General features: G+C 50.1%; 1 protein-coding gene across 1 annotated transcript in view; it reads right to left on the bottom strand.

Moving 5' to 3' along the window:
• LOC107111368 (integrin alpha-IIb-like) overlaps positions 1 to 15478 on the bottom strand; it is a gene marked incomplete at its 5' end in the record, with an annotated part of 16806 nt that extends 1328 nt beyond the window's left edge. The window contains 11 exons of the mRNA XM_015412336.1: positions 1241 to 1363; positions 2096 to 2197; positions 4398 to 4511; positions 5975 to 6100; positions 7982 to 8134; positions 8249 to 8354; positions 9142 to 9222; positions 9603 to 9682; positions 10964 to 11047; positions 13937 to 14032; positions 15331 to 15478. Coding sequence (XP_015267822.1) covers positions 1241 to 1363; positions 2096 to 2197; positions 4398 to 4511; positions 5975 to 6100; positions 7982 to 8134; positions 8249 to 8354; positions 9142 to 9222; positions 9603 to 9682; positions 10964 to 11047; positions 13937 to 14032; positions 15331 to 15478 — 1213 coding nt within the window. The remainder of the gene's footprint in view (positions 1 to 1240; positions 1364 to 2095; positions 2198 to 4397; positions 4512 to 5974; positions 6101 to 7981; positions 8135 to 8248; positions 8355 to 9141; positions 9223 to 9602; positions 9683 to 10963; positions 11048 to 13936; positions 14033 to 15330) is intronic.
• Between the last annotated feature and the right edge of the window lie 786 nt (positions 15479 to 16264).

Genomic DNA, 16264 nt, shown 5'->3' with positions numbered 1-16264 from the left:
CGGCGGTGGCGGCCGGGACCGTTGGGGGCGGGGTGTGTGGCCTTATGACACACTTCCGGTGATGTCAGGGGGTGTGGCATATGCTAATGAGTTATGCTAATGAGTTCCCCTAGCTCTTTTTCTACGAAACGACCCCTGACGTGTACCAAACAAAACAGCACAGAACATAACATAAACATACACCTATAACATATAACAGATCCTTCTCCTCATGTTACCTCCTTCTTTGAACTTATAGTTTCCTATATTTTTACATATGTTTGTTATAAGTTAGCGTTGGTTTCCAACCCGTTATAAACATTTGACCATACTTTTTGAAATACTGAATTCATATTTCCGTGAAGTTTGTTGAGTTAAATTGTAGACTTTACTAGGTTTGTGCTTTTTAAAAACATGGGAAAACAGGGTGTGAAATACGGATTTTTGGGGAGCTCATACCTAATATTGTTACCTGGAAGCGTATCAAGATGACAAGATTTTAGTTTAATTGTCCCAAGAAATTCAAAGATGAAATCGAAACACTTAAAACATTTAAATCAAAATTCGAAAAGCCTGCCTGAATTTCAGATTTGCACAAAGTTTTCCATTCCCAGAGATGCACCCTTCCTGCCTCTGTTTTAGGAATGCATCTGTGAATTAATCCACTTGCAAACCGCATTCCTTGGGGGTCCTGGGAGGCTGGAGAACCCATGGCTGTTCCTTTGGTGATGGCGTGCCTTTCCCTTACTCGTCGCGGGGCGAGGGGAACCAAAATCAAACTACGTAGCAAATCTGAGAGTTTTTTGCTGAATAGATTTTCAGTGCACATCCAGCACTCTTTACCTGCACTGCCTGGTTGCTGCATGTCCTACTTCCTCCTACAAACTAGTACAAGGACTAGTTTGCACTAACTCAGCTTAGGGGGAACACTGCTGGCCTCCAGGTAAAAGAGGTCAACTCTCCGGGAGAAAATGGCTGCTTTGGAAGGCGGACTCTATGGCATTATACTCCACTGAGGTCTCTCAACTCTCCCCAGCCTCCACCCCCCAAAATCTCCAGGAATCTCACAACCCAGAGCTGACGGCCCCAGGGGGCACAAGGAGGTGGCATTTCCAGCCAGGAAGCTGCTAGCTGGCCTGTGTGCACCTCCTCCCACCAGACAAGCAGAGGGGGTGCTCTGTCTCTCTCCAAGGTACAAGTTTGCCCTTGGGGTTCTGCCCCCCCCTTTACTGCCACAGTTGGGCCAGCCTGGCTCACTCACCTTCCAGAGCAGGGTAATGGAGGCAGCAAGGAGAAAAAGGCCGGCCAGCACAGCCGCAATGATCCACCAGGCAGGGATGCTCTTCTCAGCGTCAGGATCTAGCCTCTCCACCAGCGTCTCTGCCTGGGAGGGGGGGTGGGGGAAGCAGTGAGTTTGAGACACTCCCAAGGGTCATTTCCTGCGGGAGCCCACAGGAGCGGAGCTCCGGCAGTAAAGAGCCCAGGGGGCGGGCACATGCAACAAGCCCCACCCCCTGCTCCCAGCAGCCCCGGGCCACGAGGAGCACAAGGATCTGCGGGTGTCCCCCCCCCCCACACGTGGCAATCCAAAACAGTCCAGTGGAGCCTGAGCAGCGGGTGTTGCCTTCTGACACACTTCCGGTGATACCAGGGGGTGTGACATATGCAAGCGAGTTATGCAAATGAGTTATGCTAATGAGCTCCTGCACCTCTTTTTCTACGAAATGACCCCTGGACACTCCCTTTGCAGTTATCCAGACAAAGGGCCTTCTTGGTTGTGGTGCCAAAAATTTGGCACACCCTCTTTAGGGAGACTGTTCTGTCAGCCAGTGGGTAAGGATGTCTCTGATTGTTTGTTCTGGCATATCCCCAGTACCCGTTGTTGGCCCTCCTCCCTGGTTGTGTGGTGTTTATGTGTGTCTATATGTTTTTGTTGAATTGTTTTAGGTACGTTTTACTGTAAATGTTGTTTTAAAGTTGAAATGATTCGATATGTTGATACGTGCCGCCTTGGGGACCCTGTCTGGGTGGAAAGGCAGTCCAGAAATGTTTCAAATGAAAGTCTTTTGGAGTCTGTAGAGAAATTCATCACAGCAATACAGATTTCCAGACATACCGAGATGGTCCCACTTGGTAGATTTTTCGGCTGAATTCGGTATGGCATTGCTGAGGCGCCGAACCAGGCCTGGGATTCGATGAGGAAGTGTTCCAGGGGACACTGTTATAGGAAGAAAGGAGACATTCGTCACACAAGTTTCACTAGGGCAGTGGTGGCGAACCTACGGCACGGGTGCCAGAGGTGGCACTCAGAGCCCGCTCTGTGGGCACGCGTGCCATGGCCCCAGCCAGGCCCAGACCATCATTAAAGTGTCGAATTCTCTGCCAAATAACTTTAAGTCAATGAAAGCATTTGGGATTGCTTTCCTTACTTTGTTTGGATCACCTTAAGTTAATGTATGAGTTGTTTTATCTAAAGTAAAACCTCAGTATTCAGGTTAAATTGCCGTGTTGGCACTTTGCGATAAAGAAGTGGGTTTTGGGTCTCAGTTTGGGCACTCGGTCTCTAAAAGGTTCGCCATCACTGCCCTAGGGGAAGGAAAATGCTGGCTCTGCCCCCCAGTTCACAGAAGCCTTACACACTGCAGTGGAGGGCCAGTTTTTTGATGTAACAGTTCCGTGGAAGCTCGCTGGGTAACCTTGGGCCAGTCACACACTATCAGCCTAACCTACATCAGAGGGTAGCCATGTTGGTCTGAAGCAGCATAACAAAGTTTGAGTCCGGTGGCACCTTGAAAACCAACAAAGTTTTATTCTATTCTGGGTATAAGCTTTTGTGTGCCCTGTGTGCATGCGAAAGCTTATACCCAGAATAAAAACTTTGTTGGTCTTCAAGGTGCCACTGGACTCAAACATTGTTCTACCTCACAGGGTTATTGTGCAGATAAACCGGAGGAGAGGGAAATGATGACAGCTGCTTTGGGTCCCCAACGGGGGTAAAAGCAGGATATAAATAAATAGATAACTTAATAAATAAATACCTAACTCAATGAGTATCCCCCCCAAACAGACATTCCTATAATGAGATAAGAAACCAATATCTCTGTTGAGCCCGGGGGGTTGTTGTTCCGAGTGTTGTAATAACTTGTGATTCAGCAGTTTCCCTTTTCATTCTGTTCCTGAAGTTCCTTTGCAATAAAACAGCTACCGTGGCTAGGCACTTCCTGCTGGCGGCGGAGCTGTTGTTTAAAACCCTTCCAAGCAAACACAGACCCTTCATGAAAACAGAGGCGACCTGGGAGCTCAGGTGCAACTCACACATACTTTACTCTTTCCTTCCCCTCATGGGAGGCAGCTGGAGCTCAGCTGCCCACCCTCCAAATCCCAGTGCCCCCCCCAGCCACGACTGCTCCATCTGTCCATTGCCTTTAGCACACCTTGCAGCCGGCTAGAGAGGATGAAGGATAGAGGGAATCCGGGGAGAAAGTGGGGAAGGAAGGAAGGGAAGAAGAAGAAGAAGAAGAGATTGGATTTATACCCCGCCCTTCACTACCCAAAGGTGTCTCAGAGCGGCTGACAAACTCCTTTTCCCTTCCCCTCCCCACAACAGGCACCCTGTGAAATAGGCGGGGCTGAGAGAGCTCCTGACAGAAACTGCTCTTTTTCAAGAACAGCTGTGCCAAAGTTATGGCTTGCCCAAGGTCATCCAGCCAGGTGCAAGTGGAGGAGTGGGGAATCAAACCCGGTTCTCCCAGATTAGAGTCAGCTCACTTAACCACTGCACCAAACTGGAAGAAGGAAGAAATATCAAAAGCGACAAAAGGGAAGTAGAAAAGGCAGGAGAGGTGAATGCAAAGCAGGAGGGACTGCCGGACTGCTGTTTGCTCACGGCAAAGTTACAAGAACCATGCCAGGACCCCCAGTGCCCAAGCATCACTGCAGGAGGGCACTGCTTATGGTACACACCTCCAGGGCTCTTTTTGTAGAAAAAGCCCAGCAGGAACTCATTAGCATAATAGGCCACACCCAACAGCAAAACCAATTAGCATATTGGGCCACACCCCCTGACATCACAGCTCATTAGCATATTAGGCCGCACCCCCGTGTTGCCAGAAGTGTGGTCATCCAGCCACACCCACCTTTTGCTTCTTATTCTCTTTACCTTGTCTGTTGTCAAAACCCAGGGCCTTTTTTGTAGCAGGGACTCCTTTGCATGTTAGGCCAGACACCCCTAATGTAGCCAGTCCTAATGAGCTTCTGCTGTTGGGTGTGGCCTATTGTGCTAATGAGTTCCTGCTGGACGTGGCCAACTCGGGAGCCAGCCGGAACTCCGTTCCTGTGCTTTCCTGCCCCAAAATAGCCCTGCACCTAGCAAAGGAGGGAAGTAGATGGATCCCTGGTCTCTCCGCCCCCCCCCTTACCTCTTGGAAACTCTGCAGCCACAGCACGGCATGGATGGTGACAGAAGCTCCCTGCCCTTTCTCCAGCACCCCCACATGGCAGAGGATGGCGGCACAAGCCTGACTGCTACAGTTCTGCAGGAAGATCAGGTTTCCATCTATTAGAATTCAATGTAAGCTCACTGGATTGATTAAAAAAAGATCAGGGGAGGTGCACTCCCATGTGTACTTTCTCGTAAATAATTTCATAAATTAATACTAAATAGATAGGCTCTCCCTTTCCAGCTCTGTCACGAAGGAAGTCTGGGTCTTTAAGCATTTTATCATGGGCACAGCTAAAAATTTCGATGTTCATCTCACTCATGGTTGGAACCAGGGGTCATTTCCTGGAAAAAGAGGTGCATGCGATCATTTGCGTAACTCATTTGCATATGCCACGCCCCCTGACAAAGGGGCAGGCATGTTTAAAATGAGTTAAGGCATATGCAAATGAGTTTAAATCCCCCCCTCCCTGAGTCTCTCCGCAAAAGTTGAGAGTCTCGGGGGAAAGGCAGGCATGCCTGCCCGCCTCCCCTTCCCCTTCCCCTCTCCAGCCAACCCGCCACAGTGGGCTGGCTAGAACCGGGAAGGGCAGGGAACCCAGGCATTTAAATCCCACCTCTCTGAGTCTCTCCACGGACGGGGAGTGGGGCCTGGGCTCCTTACTGCCAGAGCGCTGCTCTGGGGCGCTCCGGCAGGAAATGACCCCTGGTTGGAACAATTCCACAAGAAGGGTTACCCGTCTTATTTACAAACTGAAGAAGGGATTTTAAATCAACAAGGCGATCCTATCCCCTATTATTCCAGTTCAAGCCCAATTAAGCCAGTAGGCCAGGACTGGAGAAACGGCATAGAACTGAACTGTAGATCTAATACCTGTTGGATGGACTACAACAGTGGTGGCGAACCTATGGCACGGGTGCCAGAGGTGGCACTCAGAGCCCTCTTTGTGGGCACGCGTGCCATCGCCCCAGCCAGGCCCAGACCATCATTAAAGTGTCGAATCCTCTGCCAAATAATTTTAAGTCAATGAAAGCATTTGGGATTGCTTTCCTTACTTTGTTTGGATCATCTTAAGTTAATGTATGAGTTGTTTTTTCTAAAGTAAAACCTCAGTATTCAGGTTAAATTGCCGTGTTGGCACTTTGTGATAAATAAGTGGGTTTTGGGTCGCAGTTTGGGCACTCGGTCTCTAAAAGGTTCGCCATCACTGATCTACAATATCACATATGATATGTAAATGAGTATTAATATGTAGAGGAAGGAAAGCAAAAAGGGAAAAATCTTTGAAAAAGAATAGTGTAATGTTCTATAGCACTGATTAATATGAAAAATTTCAAAAACTGTCTTTAAAACTTGCAGACTTCGGTTAATTCAAACCTTGTTATATTTTATTGCTTACAACTTGATTAAATACTGTTATATATTTAATGTTTATGTACTGAAAAAAAATTAAGGAAGCAGAATGTTATATATCTTGTTTGTAATATATTGCTTCATGCCAATAAAAAATTTAAATTAAAAAAAAAAAGTTTGCTGGATTCCCCCAAAAGTCTCACCACCAAAACAGGTCCCTGCAGCGCTGCTGGGTCAGCCTCTGCGGTCACATCACGCTTCTCGCGCCCTCTTTGTGGCTGGAAAGTCCCGTTGTAGCTGGGGATGGCCGTGGGCTCCAGCACCTCTAGCTACAATGAAAGGACAAAGCTCAGGTGAAATATAGTTTGCTGCATCTTCAGAGGACTGGCCCAATTTCCCAGCTAAAAAAATAAAAATAAAATTAGGATAAGAGTCACAAAGGGTTTGTCTATCAGATGCTGCCACAGAACCTCCATGTCTAGGGATGGTACATCACTTAATTTCAGTTCTGGAGGGCAATGGTGAGGGCGGGCTTTGGCCTTGATGGCCTGCCGGAGGGTTTCCTGGAGGCACCAAGTTGGCCGCTGTGGGGAAAACACTAGGGGAATTACAGACAGGCGATAGATTCCGGAAGGGAACCGGTTCTCAAACGGGTTCTGGTCTGTCATTTCAGACAAAACCCGTTTGAGAACCGGTTGTTTGAGAACCGGTTCCCTTCCGGAATCTATTTGCCATTTCATACACAACCGCTTCAGTCCCGTTTAGGAACCGGGACTGAAGCGTTTTACCTGTCATCCACTTCCAAGTGGTCTCCAGTGCCCTCTCCCGGTTCCGATACGCTTTTTTCCCGCCTTTTTTCGCCCGCGTGGGCGATCTCCGGCTGTTCCCCCCCCCAACGTTCGATTTATAGCGCTATAACGCTATAACGGTACAACAGAATAGCATTATATCAATCCCATTGGAATGCATGGAGTGTTTTGTTATACTGCTATAGCGCTATAAATCGAAGGTTTTTTTAAAAAAATCGATCACCCGCGTGGGAGGAAAACGGCGGGAAAACAAAGCGGTGCAAGTCTGAAATGCCAAACCGCTTCTGATCTGGCTCATTTCCGGTAGGGGCAAGTCCTGTGTGAAATGACAGCCCTGTACCGGTTCACTTCAAAACGGATGATTGCCGGCTTGAAACCGGGTGAAACTGGGTAATGTGAAATTCCCCACTAATCTTGGAACACTGGCACTGGTGGCCTGTCTGTTTCTGAGCTCGGTTCAAGGGGCCAGTTTTAACTTTTCAAGCCTTACCAAGCCCATGCCCCAGGTATCGCAAGGACTGCCAGCCCATTGACCAGCCTGTCCCCCCCCGTCCGAATGGGTCCCACCAGGGGGCTTGGTCGCCACCTTTTCGGCCAGCTTTGTAAATGGCTTTGTCCGGTCTTTCATCTAAATCCATCAGCCAGTTGCGTACTGCTCAGGCTGAGTGGTTCGCTGGTTTTACAATGCCAGTTTGCATATTTGGGGGATCTAAAAGTCTGGGGGTGGCATGCATGCGTGGCAGGCGCTCATTCAGCCCCGAGTATTAGCAGGAGCTGGGACTCGCTTGGAGCGCGCTAATTGCCAGCAGGCTTATGGGCTATTTAACCCACGCCCTCATGCCAACAAATCGTGCCAGCAACTAGTCTCTTCGGACGAAAGCTCTGCACCTCCTCGCTCGTGATCCCAACTCCTGGTTCCTGTCTGGATTTCTTCGGCTCCTTGACCTCGGTTTGAACGACCACGCTTCGACTCTGCACCCCGAACTTTTGACTCTCTGGCTCTTGACTCTTTTGGACTCTGGTTTCCTGACGACTCTAATAGTTTGAGCGTTGAACTTGGTTTCTTGGTTGGTTTGCTTGCCTGGCTCTTGACTTTGGACTATACCTTGACCACCCCGCTCTTGTTTTGTGTATTGGACTTGGTTTCCGGCTAACTTGCGTGACTGGCTCTTGACCTCGGACTGTATCCTGACTACCTCGCCCCTGCCTAGCCCCGCATACACCTAACTTACCTGCCAGGGCTGTTGTGAAGAAAACACAGAGGAGGGGAGAAGGCAGTTTTAAGCTGCTCTGGGCGCCCATTTGGGAGAAAAGCAGACCATACATTTCCAAATAAACCAGTAAGAAACAGGATGCTGGTCTGGACTGTCCTTGGGCCCGATTCAACTGAGCCAGTCTTACCTTCAGGGGGTTGGTCTCGTTGGAAGGAAAGCAGCTGATGCTGCCTTCCGTGGTCACCTTTGTGATGTAGAGTAGGAAGTTTCCCCGGAAACGATTGGGAAAGTTCACGAGAAGTTCAGCCCTGGAAACAGAACTCGGACCATCATTCTGCAACTGGAGTGGATGATTGAAAAGAAAAATGGGTCAGCGAGCAGGGAAATAGGAGTGGTGAGCTGGGGACGTGTCCCCACCCATTATCCTCAATCCCAACCGCAGCTCCTCTTGTACCCGATAAATGTGCTCCACTTGGGGCCCATAGTCAGCCACTTTCTTGCTCTCGTGTTTGGGGTACTCAGTGACCAGTGGGAGCAGGACGCTGGCTGGGGCAGAGCTCCTAGGGGAAAGCAGAAAGAAAGTGGTCATCCAAGGTTCCCCTCTCCCTCTTGCCTTGGCACACGGCTTTCTCTCTCTGGTGCCCCAACCTTCTCTCCAGCACCTGCTCTTCCCAGTGCCCACAAGCAGCTCTTCCGCGTTCGCATTCGTGTTGCTTGTGTGTCCCTATTGCTTAGGGGGATGCGTTCGTCTCCCTCTAGTGGTCAGTTCAATATTACATCTCTGTGCATCTGGCACATTTCCCTGCACTTTAAATCAGTAGGTTTTTTTGCCGGACATACAGTGATGTGATATTGAGTCTGGAGTATACATTGCTCATAGATTGCCTCTCCCCTTCCAGCTCTGTCACTAAGGAAGTCTGGGTTTTCAAGCAACTTATCATGGGTACAGCTAAAGATTTCGATGTTCATCTCATTCATTGTTGGGACAATTCTGCAAGATGGGTCACCCGTCTGATTTACAAAATGGACAAGGGGCAAAACACTTGCAGAAATGACACACACCCCCTCCCCGAAGCAACAGGGACACACAAGTGAAGAAAGGGAGAATGCAGAAAAGCCCAAGGCCACCTTTACAGTGGCCTCGTCTTTATTCACTGACAGAACCATGAGGAAGAATGTCTCACAGATCACAGGCTGCATGTGCACCTTTTGGGGCTGTATGGTCACACGTTTTCCCCATGAAAACACCAGCTGTGCACATGGGAAAGCAACATGCCCAGGAAGGAGGCTCCAGCCGAACGTTTCTCATGGCTTCCTCTCTCTGGTGCCCCCCGGTTCCTCACTCACCCCCGAAGCGTCATCCTAGCCTCGACCTCGACTGGCACATGGAGCAGCTTCTCGTCGCTGTTCGGGTTGTCTCTGTTCCTGCTGCAGAAAACATTGGAAGTGAAGCCAGGGAGGCTTCTTGGCTGGCCGGCCGCCGGCCATTCGGAGTCCCGGCGCTGGAGTGCGGGAATCCTGGCAGAGGAGCCGCCCGGAGGGCTGTGGTGGTGGAGCTGGCCACACCAGATGGTCTCTGCTGTTGCGCACAGGAATCCCGCCAGGAAAGGGGCTCGCGTATAGGGGACCGCTTCTCCTCAGGTTTCATAAATATCCCCTCCCCATCATGGTGGCCTGGCTCCAAGGCACAGCAGTCCTGATTCCTGAGATTTCACGGTGTGACTTCCCTGCACTGCTCACAGAAGTGAGATCCAGTCTCTTGGATTGGATCCAGGGGACTCTAGCAGTAGACCGGAGCTGACCCTTACCTCCTGAGCTGCATCCTGAAAGTGACATTGTCACCTGCCTCCTCCAGCTGACTGACACTTATTTCCATGTCCACCTGGATCTGTAGGCGGGGGCGGGAAGGAAGGACAGAAAGAGAAGTGGGAGGAGGCCCAGAGTACAGAAGCAGAGGAGTATGTCCGACAGGGGCCTGGCTGCCAGCAACTTGGGGCAATCTCTGGGAGCCAACATTTGGTACTCTGCTGAGTGATGGCAGGGCATTTCCTGCATCCCTTGGCCAGAGCTCGATGAGGACAGCATCATATAATGAAGGAAAAGGTAAAGGTTCCCTTGCTCGAAAGCCAGTTGAATCCGACTCTAGGGTTGCGGTGCTCATCTCCGTTTGCAAGCCGAAGAGCCAGCGCTGTCCGAAGACGTTTCCGTGGTCATGTGGCCGGCATGACTAAACACCAAGGCGCACGGAACACTGTTCCCTTCCCACCGAAGTGGTACCTATTTATCTACTTGCAATTTCTTGCTTTCGAACTGCTAGGTTGGCAGGAGCTGGAACTAGAGACGGGAGCTCACTCCATCATGCGGCAACTCGGGTCTTGAACTGCTGAACTACCAACCTTCCACAGCCTGCAGTTCAGTGTCTGGACACATTTTATTTCATCAACATGTACATATGGGGAAGAAGAAAAAATGCCAACTAAAGTGTGACATGTAAGATCCTGTTTCCAGGGTCAGATCTTGGGTCTCCAAAATACAAAAGGCAGCAATGCCAAGAGGCCCTTGGGGAGGGCTGGCCTGCACCTCACTTTCAGAGGCTTCACAGGTTCGCAAGCTACTTTGTGGTTATAGCTGACCTGAAAATGCAGCCCCCTCCTGCCCCCGGTAGTCACATTGAGCTGGCTCATTCCAGCCTCCCCAGCTCTGCCCATTCCCAGCCAGACCTGAGGTTCCTCTGACCCACCATTCCTCTCTCCCCCACTCCCCAGACCTTGTCCTGGTGCCTTTTGGTGCTGGCTGCCCAGGACCATCTCGCTTCTCTGCATGGCACAGCGCAGAGGAAACCCCCCCCCCCAATTTAGTTAGAGCATCTAATCACAGTTATCCTCCTTCCACAAAGAAGAGTGGGATACACGGGGCAAATATTGGGGGTGGGGAGAGAGTGGGAAAGGAGAAAGAATGGTTGTAGGGAGGGTCGCATGCAGAGAATGTTAAAGGAAAATTAAATCCCATTCTAGGATCAGTTCTGAAGCCTGGATGACAATGCCCCTGAGCATGGGCAGAGTGCCCTCTGCTCATTGCTGAATAACCACAGCTAGCCCTCCGTCCAAACCTGGCACAGGGCTCAAGGACCAGAGGACAATGTGTGGCTTCCGGGAGAATGTGAGCTTACCTCCGTGTGGGATTTCATAGGGTTGCCTATTTCACAAGCCACCAGGTGGGTCTCATTTTCCTTGCGGGAATTGCAAATCAGCTTCTGCAGGCAAGACAGTGAGTGTGTTGGGGGGGGAGGTCAGTGCTGGTGGACGGCGGAACGAAAGCACAAGGCATTGATAGTGGGGGGGCCCCCCCTACCAGAGTAGCGAATGCCAAACTTGCTCCTGGACGTCTTATACAGATGTTCATACCCCCACCAGAGCTACACCACAAGGCACTTCTGGCCACAGCTGTACAATCTGTGTCTTTTCTGAAACCACGGCACGCAGGGCTCTTTTTGTAGAAAAAGCCCAGCACGAACTCATTAGCAGGCCACACCCAACAGCAGGAACTCATGAGCCTATTGGGCCACACCCCTGACAGCACAGCTCATTAGCACATTAGGCCACACACCCCTGTTACCAGAAGTGTGGTTATCCAGCCACACCCACCTTTTGCTCCTTATTCTGTTTACCTTGTTTGTGGTCCAAACCCAGGGCCTTTTTTTGTAGCAGGAACTCCTTTGCATGTTAGGCCACACACCCCTCATGTAGCCAGTCCTAATGAGTTCCTGCTGTTGGGTGTGGCCTGTTATGCTAATGAGTTCCTGCTGGGCGTGGCCAACTCGGGAGCCAGCCGGAACTCCGTTCCTGTGCGTTCCTGACCAAAAATAGCACTGCACGGCAGTATTCAGTGGACACGGCACAGGCCAAACCATTGCCAGGACAGTGCAGTTTGGATCCCGAGGCTCTTTGCCAGCTGATTAGGATAAAGGCTGTCATGTTTCCGGATTCTGAATCAGAGACCAAAAGAACAAGGAGCGCGCAGCGCTCATCTTCTTTTTATAAGAGGACTGCATCCAAGCCAGTTTAGGATGCATCTGTCTACATTTTGATAGGTTTGTGTGGGTTGTAGAACTTTAACACTGGTTGTTGAATCAGGTGGTTCTTTGTGCTGCATTCCCAGCACCAATGCTCCCTCTAAGCTGTGGAGTCTTGTGAGCAAAAATCCTACTTTGCAAGCTACTGGCTTTAAAGTAGTGAGCGAGCCATTTGACTACTGCATAAATTACTTTGCTCTGGAGCCATCCTTCCTGAGCTAAGATAAAAATGTGTGAGCTGGAGGCTAAAAAACTGTGAGCTAGCTCACACTAACTCAGCTTAGAGGGAACACTGCCCAGCACCCCTCATTTTTTTGTCCCAAAAGTCTCTGAAGAGGTGCAGCCATTGTAGACAGATGAGGGATGAAATTTCCCAGGGAATTCACCATCTCCAAGAACTGCTGAACATCTTCCTCGGACTGTGGAGTGGCATCATGCCTGTCGCTAGGACCTTCTCTTTATCTCGTTTCCAAATGCATTGCACTGTGCAGGACTGTGGGGAAATCCACAGTTTTTACAGGCTTGTCTCTTTTGCAGGTGTCCCCCGGAAACCACTTGTGAGGCGGGAACGTCTGCTTTTGAAGCTGAACTTCCCGCACCCCGGACCTGCACCCCCTGAAATCAAACTTCTGCCTTTTGCCTTCGCTGTTTCTGAAGCTCTGAGAATCTGAAGAGCTTTATCCTAGGACAGGTCCTTCTCCCATAGGAGCTTCTCTCTAACTGCGTTGTTATCCCTGATACCACAAATAATCCTGTCCCGTATCAAAGACTCCTTATTTATTTATTACATTTGTATACCGTCCTCCCCCTTGTCAGCTATGCTGCCATGAAGGTTGGGGAGTTTGGTCTGTATCTGGTTCATTGCTATTGCTTTCCTTTCAGGTTAATTGCTCCTGCATTCCTTTCTGTGCTTCCTCTGCTGTGCGCCGAAACGCTTATCTATACAGATGTGCAGGAGGGTGTTGTGGTGTCTGGGTTTTCCCTAGGTGTCGTGGGAGAGTGTTCGTTCTCAGCTTCAGCTACCTAACGGTCTCTAAGCTTTATCCCGCGCGCGGGAGGGTGCCTAATTGGCCAGTGCTGAGGGGGGGGGTGCATACGAATACCCTATATCCTATTATGCCCATGGGCCCGCCGCCATTCTTAACAGTGCCTATGTTACTGCATCTATAGCTCTGCAATAAAAGTTCCTGAATGCGTGTACTTCGTTGTTGGCTGTGGGTTCTGACACCCCTAAAGACTCAGGGTGGTTAACAAACAGCTCATAAATACAATTCTAATAAATAAGATGCACAGAATAAAGTTGAAAAACAATAAAACAGAAATAACTAGTTAGATGTCGTTCAATATTCCATATCCCTCTTGTTGGCAAACCATTGCATGCATATGAAAGACCTGATCCGTCCAAAAGATTAATTATTTTTAGGCATGCAATATTCTTCAGACTTATCTATTATCTTAGGTTTCACATGTTCACCTTCTGCAAAGCTAAGGGTATATAAATGTCTCAAGCCTCCTGTCCTATAGAATGCAGGAAAAGGGACGACCAGACCTTATCGGGTTTTTCATTGGCTCCAATAGCGGCCAAAGTTCAACCTGCTGTCTTAACTGTTTTCCCAACTGTTTTCCAGAGAGCTGCAGACCTGATGGTGGTTGCGGCATATCTGTGCTGAATATCGGGTTGCCAGGTCCTTACCTTCTACTGGCGGAGGGCTCCAGCCTGCTCTCTGGGGTCTTCTCCAGGCGTGCGCTGCAATGACGTCACCCGGAAGTGATGTCATCACACTGGGCATGTCGTGACGGGGACACTCTAGCGTTTGGTTAAAAACTCAGTGGTCACCACAGAGTTTTTCGCCAAATGCTAGAGTGTCCCCGGCGTGATGACGTTACCTCTGGGTGACGTCATCGCGCCGGACACATCAGGCATGTGGGGCTCATTGGGGGCAGGGCTCCTCCTGCTGGCCAGCTGGCCGGTGGCGGATTGGGGCCCCCGAAATTGGGGAAAACCCCTCCCATCAGGGTGATGGCAACCCTAGGTGAAGAAGGGCTACTTACGGAGGATATCTCACTCACCGCAGGTGGGGCTTGCGCAGCTCCTGGTTCACCAAATACGTCGCAGTCAAAGCCGGCACACTCCTCATTCCCTGCCTCTGACACCACGTAACGTTTCTGGGTTCCAAAATAGAGACCAATAGAACAAGGAGTAGTGCAAACAGTTTTCATCTAAGGCACAGCTCCAAGAGGTTTATGCAAGCACTCTCTACTAGCTGAACTGCCTACTCGAAGGTTTTGCTTTAGGGAAGATCTTCAAATTAACATACTAGGCTAACAGAACGAAGTTTGGGTCCGGTGGCATCTTTAAAACCAAGAAAGTTTAATTCTACGTATAAGCTTTTGTGCGCGCGCACACTTTGTGAGAGCCAGTTTGGTGCAGAGGTTAAGAGCAGCAGACTCTAATCTAATCTGGGAGAACCGGGTTTGATTCCCCACTCCTCCTCCACATGCAGCCAACTGGGTGACCTTGGGTCAGTCACAGTTCTCTCAAAGCTGTTCTCTCAAGAGCAGTTCTCTCAGCTCCACCTACCTACCACACAGGGTGTCTGCTCTGGAGAGAGGAAGGGAAGGAGATTGTAAGCCATTCTGAGACTCCAAGTGATGGGTGGGGTATAATACTTCTTCTTCTTCTTCTTCACTGGTCTTAAAGGTGCCCCTGGACTCGAACTCTGTTCTGTTGCTTCAGACCGAAACGGCAGCCCACCTGAATCCAGGGCTATTTGGGGGCAGGAACGCACAGGAATGGAGTTCCGGCTGGCTCCCAAGTTGGCCATGCCCAGCAGGAACTCATTAGCATAATAGGCCACACCCAACAGCAGAAACTCATTAGGATTGGCTACATTAGGGGTGTGTGGCCTAACATGCAAAGGGGTTCCTGCTACAAAAAAAGCCCTGGGTTTGGACAACAGACAAGGTAAACAGAATAAGAAGCAAAAGGTGGGTGTGGCTGGATGACCACACCTCTGGTAACATGGGGGTGCGGCCTAATGTGCTAATGAGCTGTGCTGTCAGGGTGTGGCCTAATAAGCTAAGGAGTTTCTGCTGTTGGGTGTGGCCTGTTATGCTAATGAGTTCCTGCTGGGGGTTTTCTACAAAAAGAGCCCTGCCTGAATCTTCTGCACTAGACTAATATAAGGGAATAAGGGAATATCTTGAAATTTCCAGATCTAGCACAATAAAGGCTGCCAAGCTTGAGCTGCCCGACAAGGGGGCAGAGTCCCGTGTGTGCAAGAAAACGGTCCAGGTCTGCCTTAAAGGACAGCAGCACTCCACGCAGACACATCTCACAGAAAGCAGACAACTGCATAGAGGAAGCGATCGGCCCAGTTTTTCCCGGCTCAGTTCCGCTCTGCAGCAGGAACCTCAGGCGAGCTGTGTCAAGACCTCTCGATGAATGCTGGGGCTCTCCTTACCCGTGAGATGCTGTGAGCCGTCTGAAAGTACGCTCCCCTCGGCAGCTCCACTACCAGCTCGGCCTCGTAGGCCCCTTCGCCGGCATTCACCGCTTTTGCGTGGATGAGGACCACGTTCTCTGCCCCGATAAGGAGGGGTCTGTCTGTCCTAACACACAACCATAAAAGACAAGGACGGAGCGCCTGAGTTAACAAGAGTGCCTCCGGCCACGCAGCCCAAATGGGGAAAAGTCAGCAACTACCAAACACCATCAGTGATGCCTCCGGACCATCGCCAAAGCTGCGGTACTCTGCAGGAGTTGGCACAGGGACACGCTCTCTCCTGCTCAATGGCACCGATAGGAGCCACGGGAGTGACATCCCCTCCCTTGGGTTGTATGAATAAATGGGGAAGGAGGCACACCGGCTGCCACTCTGCATGCTTACCGTTACACAGAATATTAAACCATTACAGAGTCAAAAAAAGCCACTCATGATGGATGGCCTTCATCTCCCTTACGATCAACTTCCAGCACAAAACCGCCGGGACCTGGTTCAAAACAGCTGCCCGGCCACACCCACACAGCTGCTGAGTGTTCAACAAATCTGCATTTATGTTAGCTGGAAAGGTCTGAGTGCTTGTCTTAACGTCAAACAACAGGATGTGATTTTCCAGTTCAAGGCCCAGCCTTGGGGAATGGGAGGGAAAGTGCATCTGAGTATGTCCAGAGTGCCTGGCCTTCACAGTCCACAGTAACCCCCTGGCAGATGCCCATTGGTTCCCTCTTAGTTTCTGGGGTTTGGGTTGGGTTTTTTAAAGCTATTTTTAAATGGTGATGGCTTTGGAGCTTAGCAGAAGGTCACTTCTGGATTCTTTTTTGGGGTTGTTTGTTGTTTGTTTGTGTTGCACTGTTATGACTACATATCAGTTGCTGCTGGGTATTGTTTTAAAGAC

This window comes from Gekko japonicus, unplaced genomic scaffold (assembly GCF_001447785.1).
Source record: "Gekko japonicus isolate JY-2015 unplaced genomic scaffold, Gekko_japonicus_V1.1 scaffold3768, whole genome shotgun sequence".
Taxonomy (NCBI): Eukaryota; Metazoa; Chordata; class Lepidosauria; order Squamata; family Gekkonidae; genus Gekko; species Gekko japonicus.
This window is presented reverse-complemented; position numbering and strand designations above follow the sequence as displayed.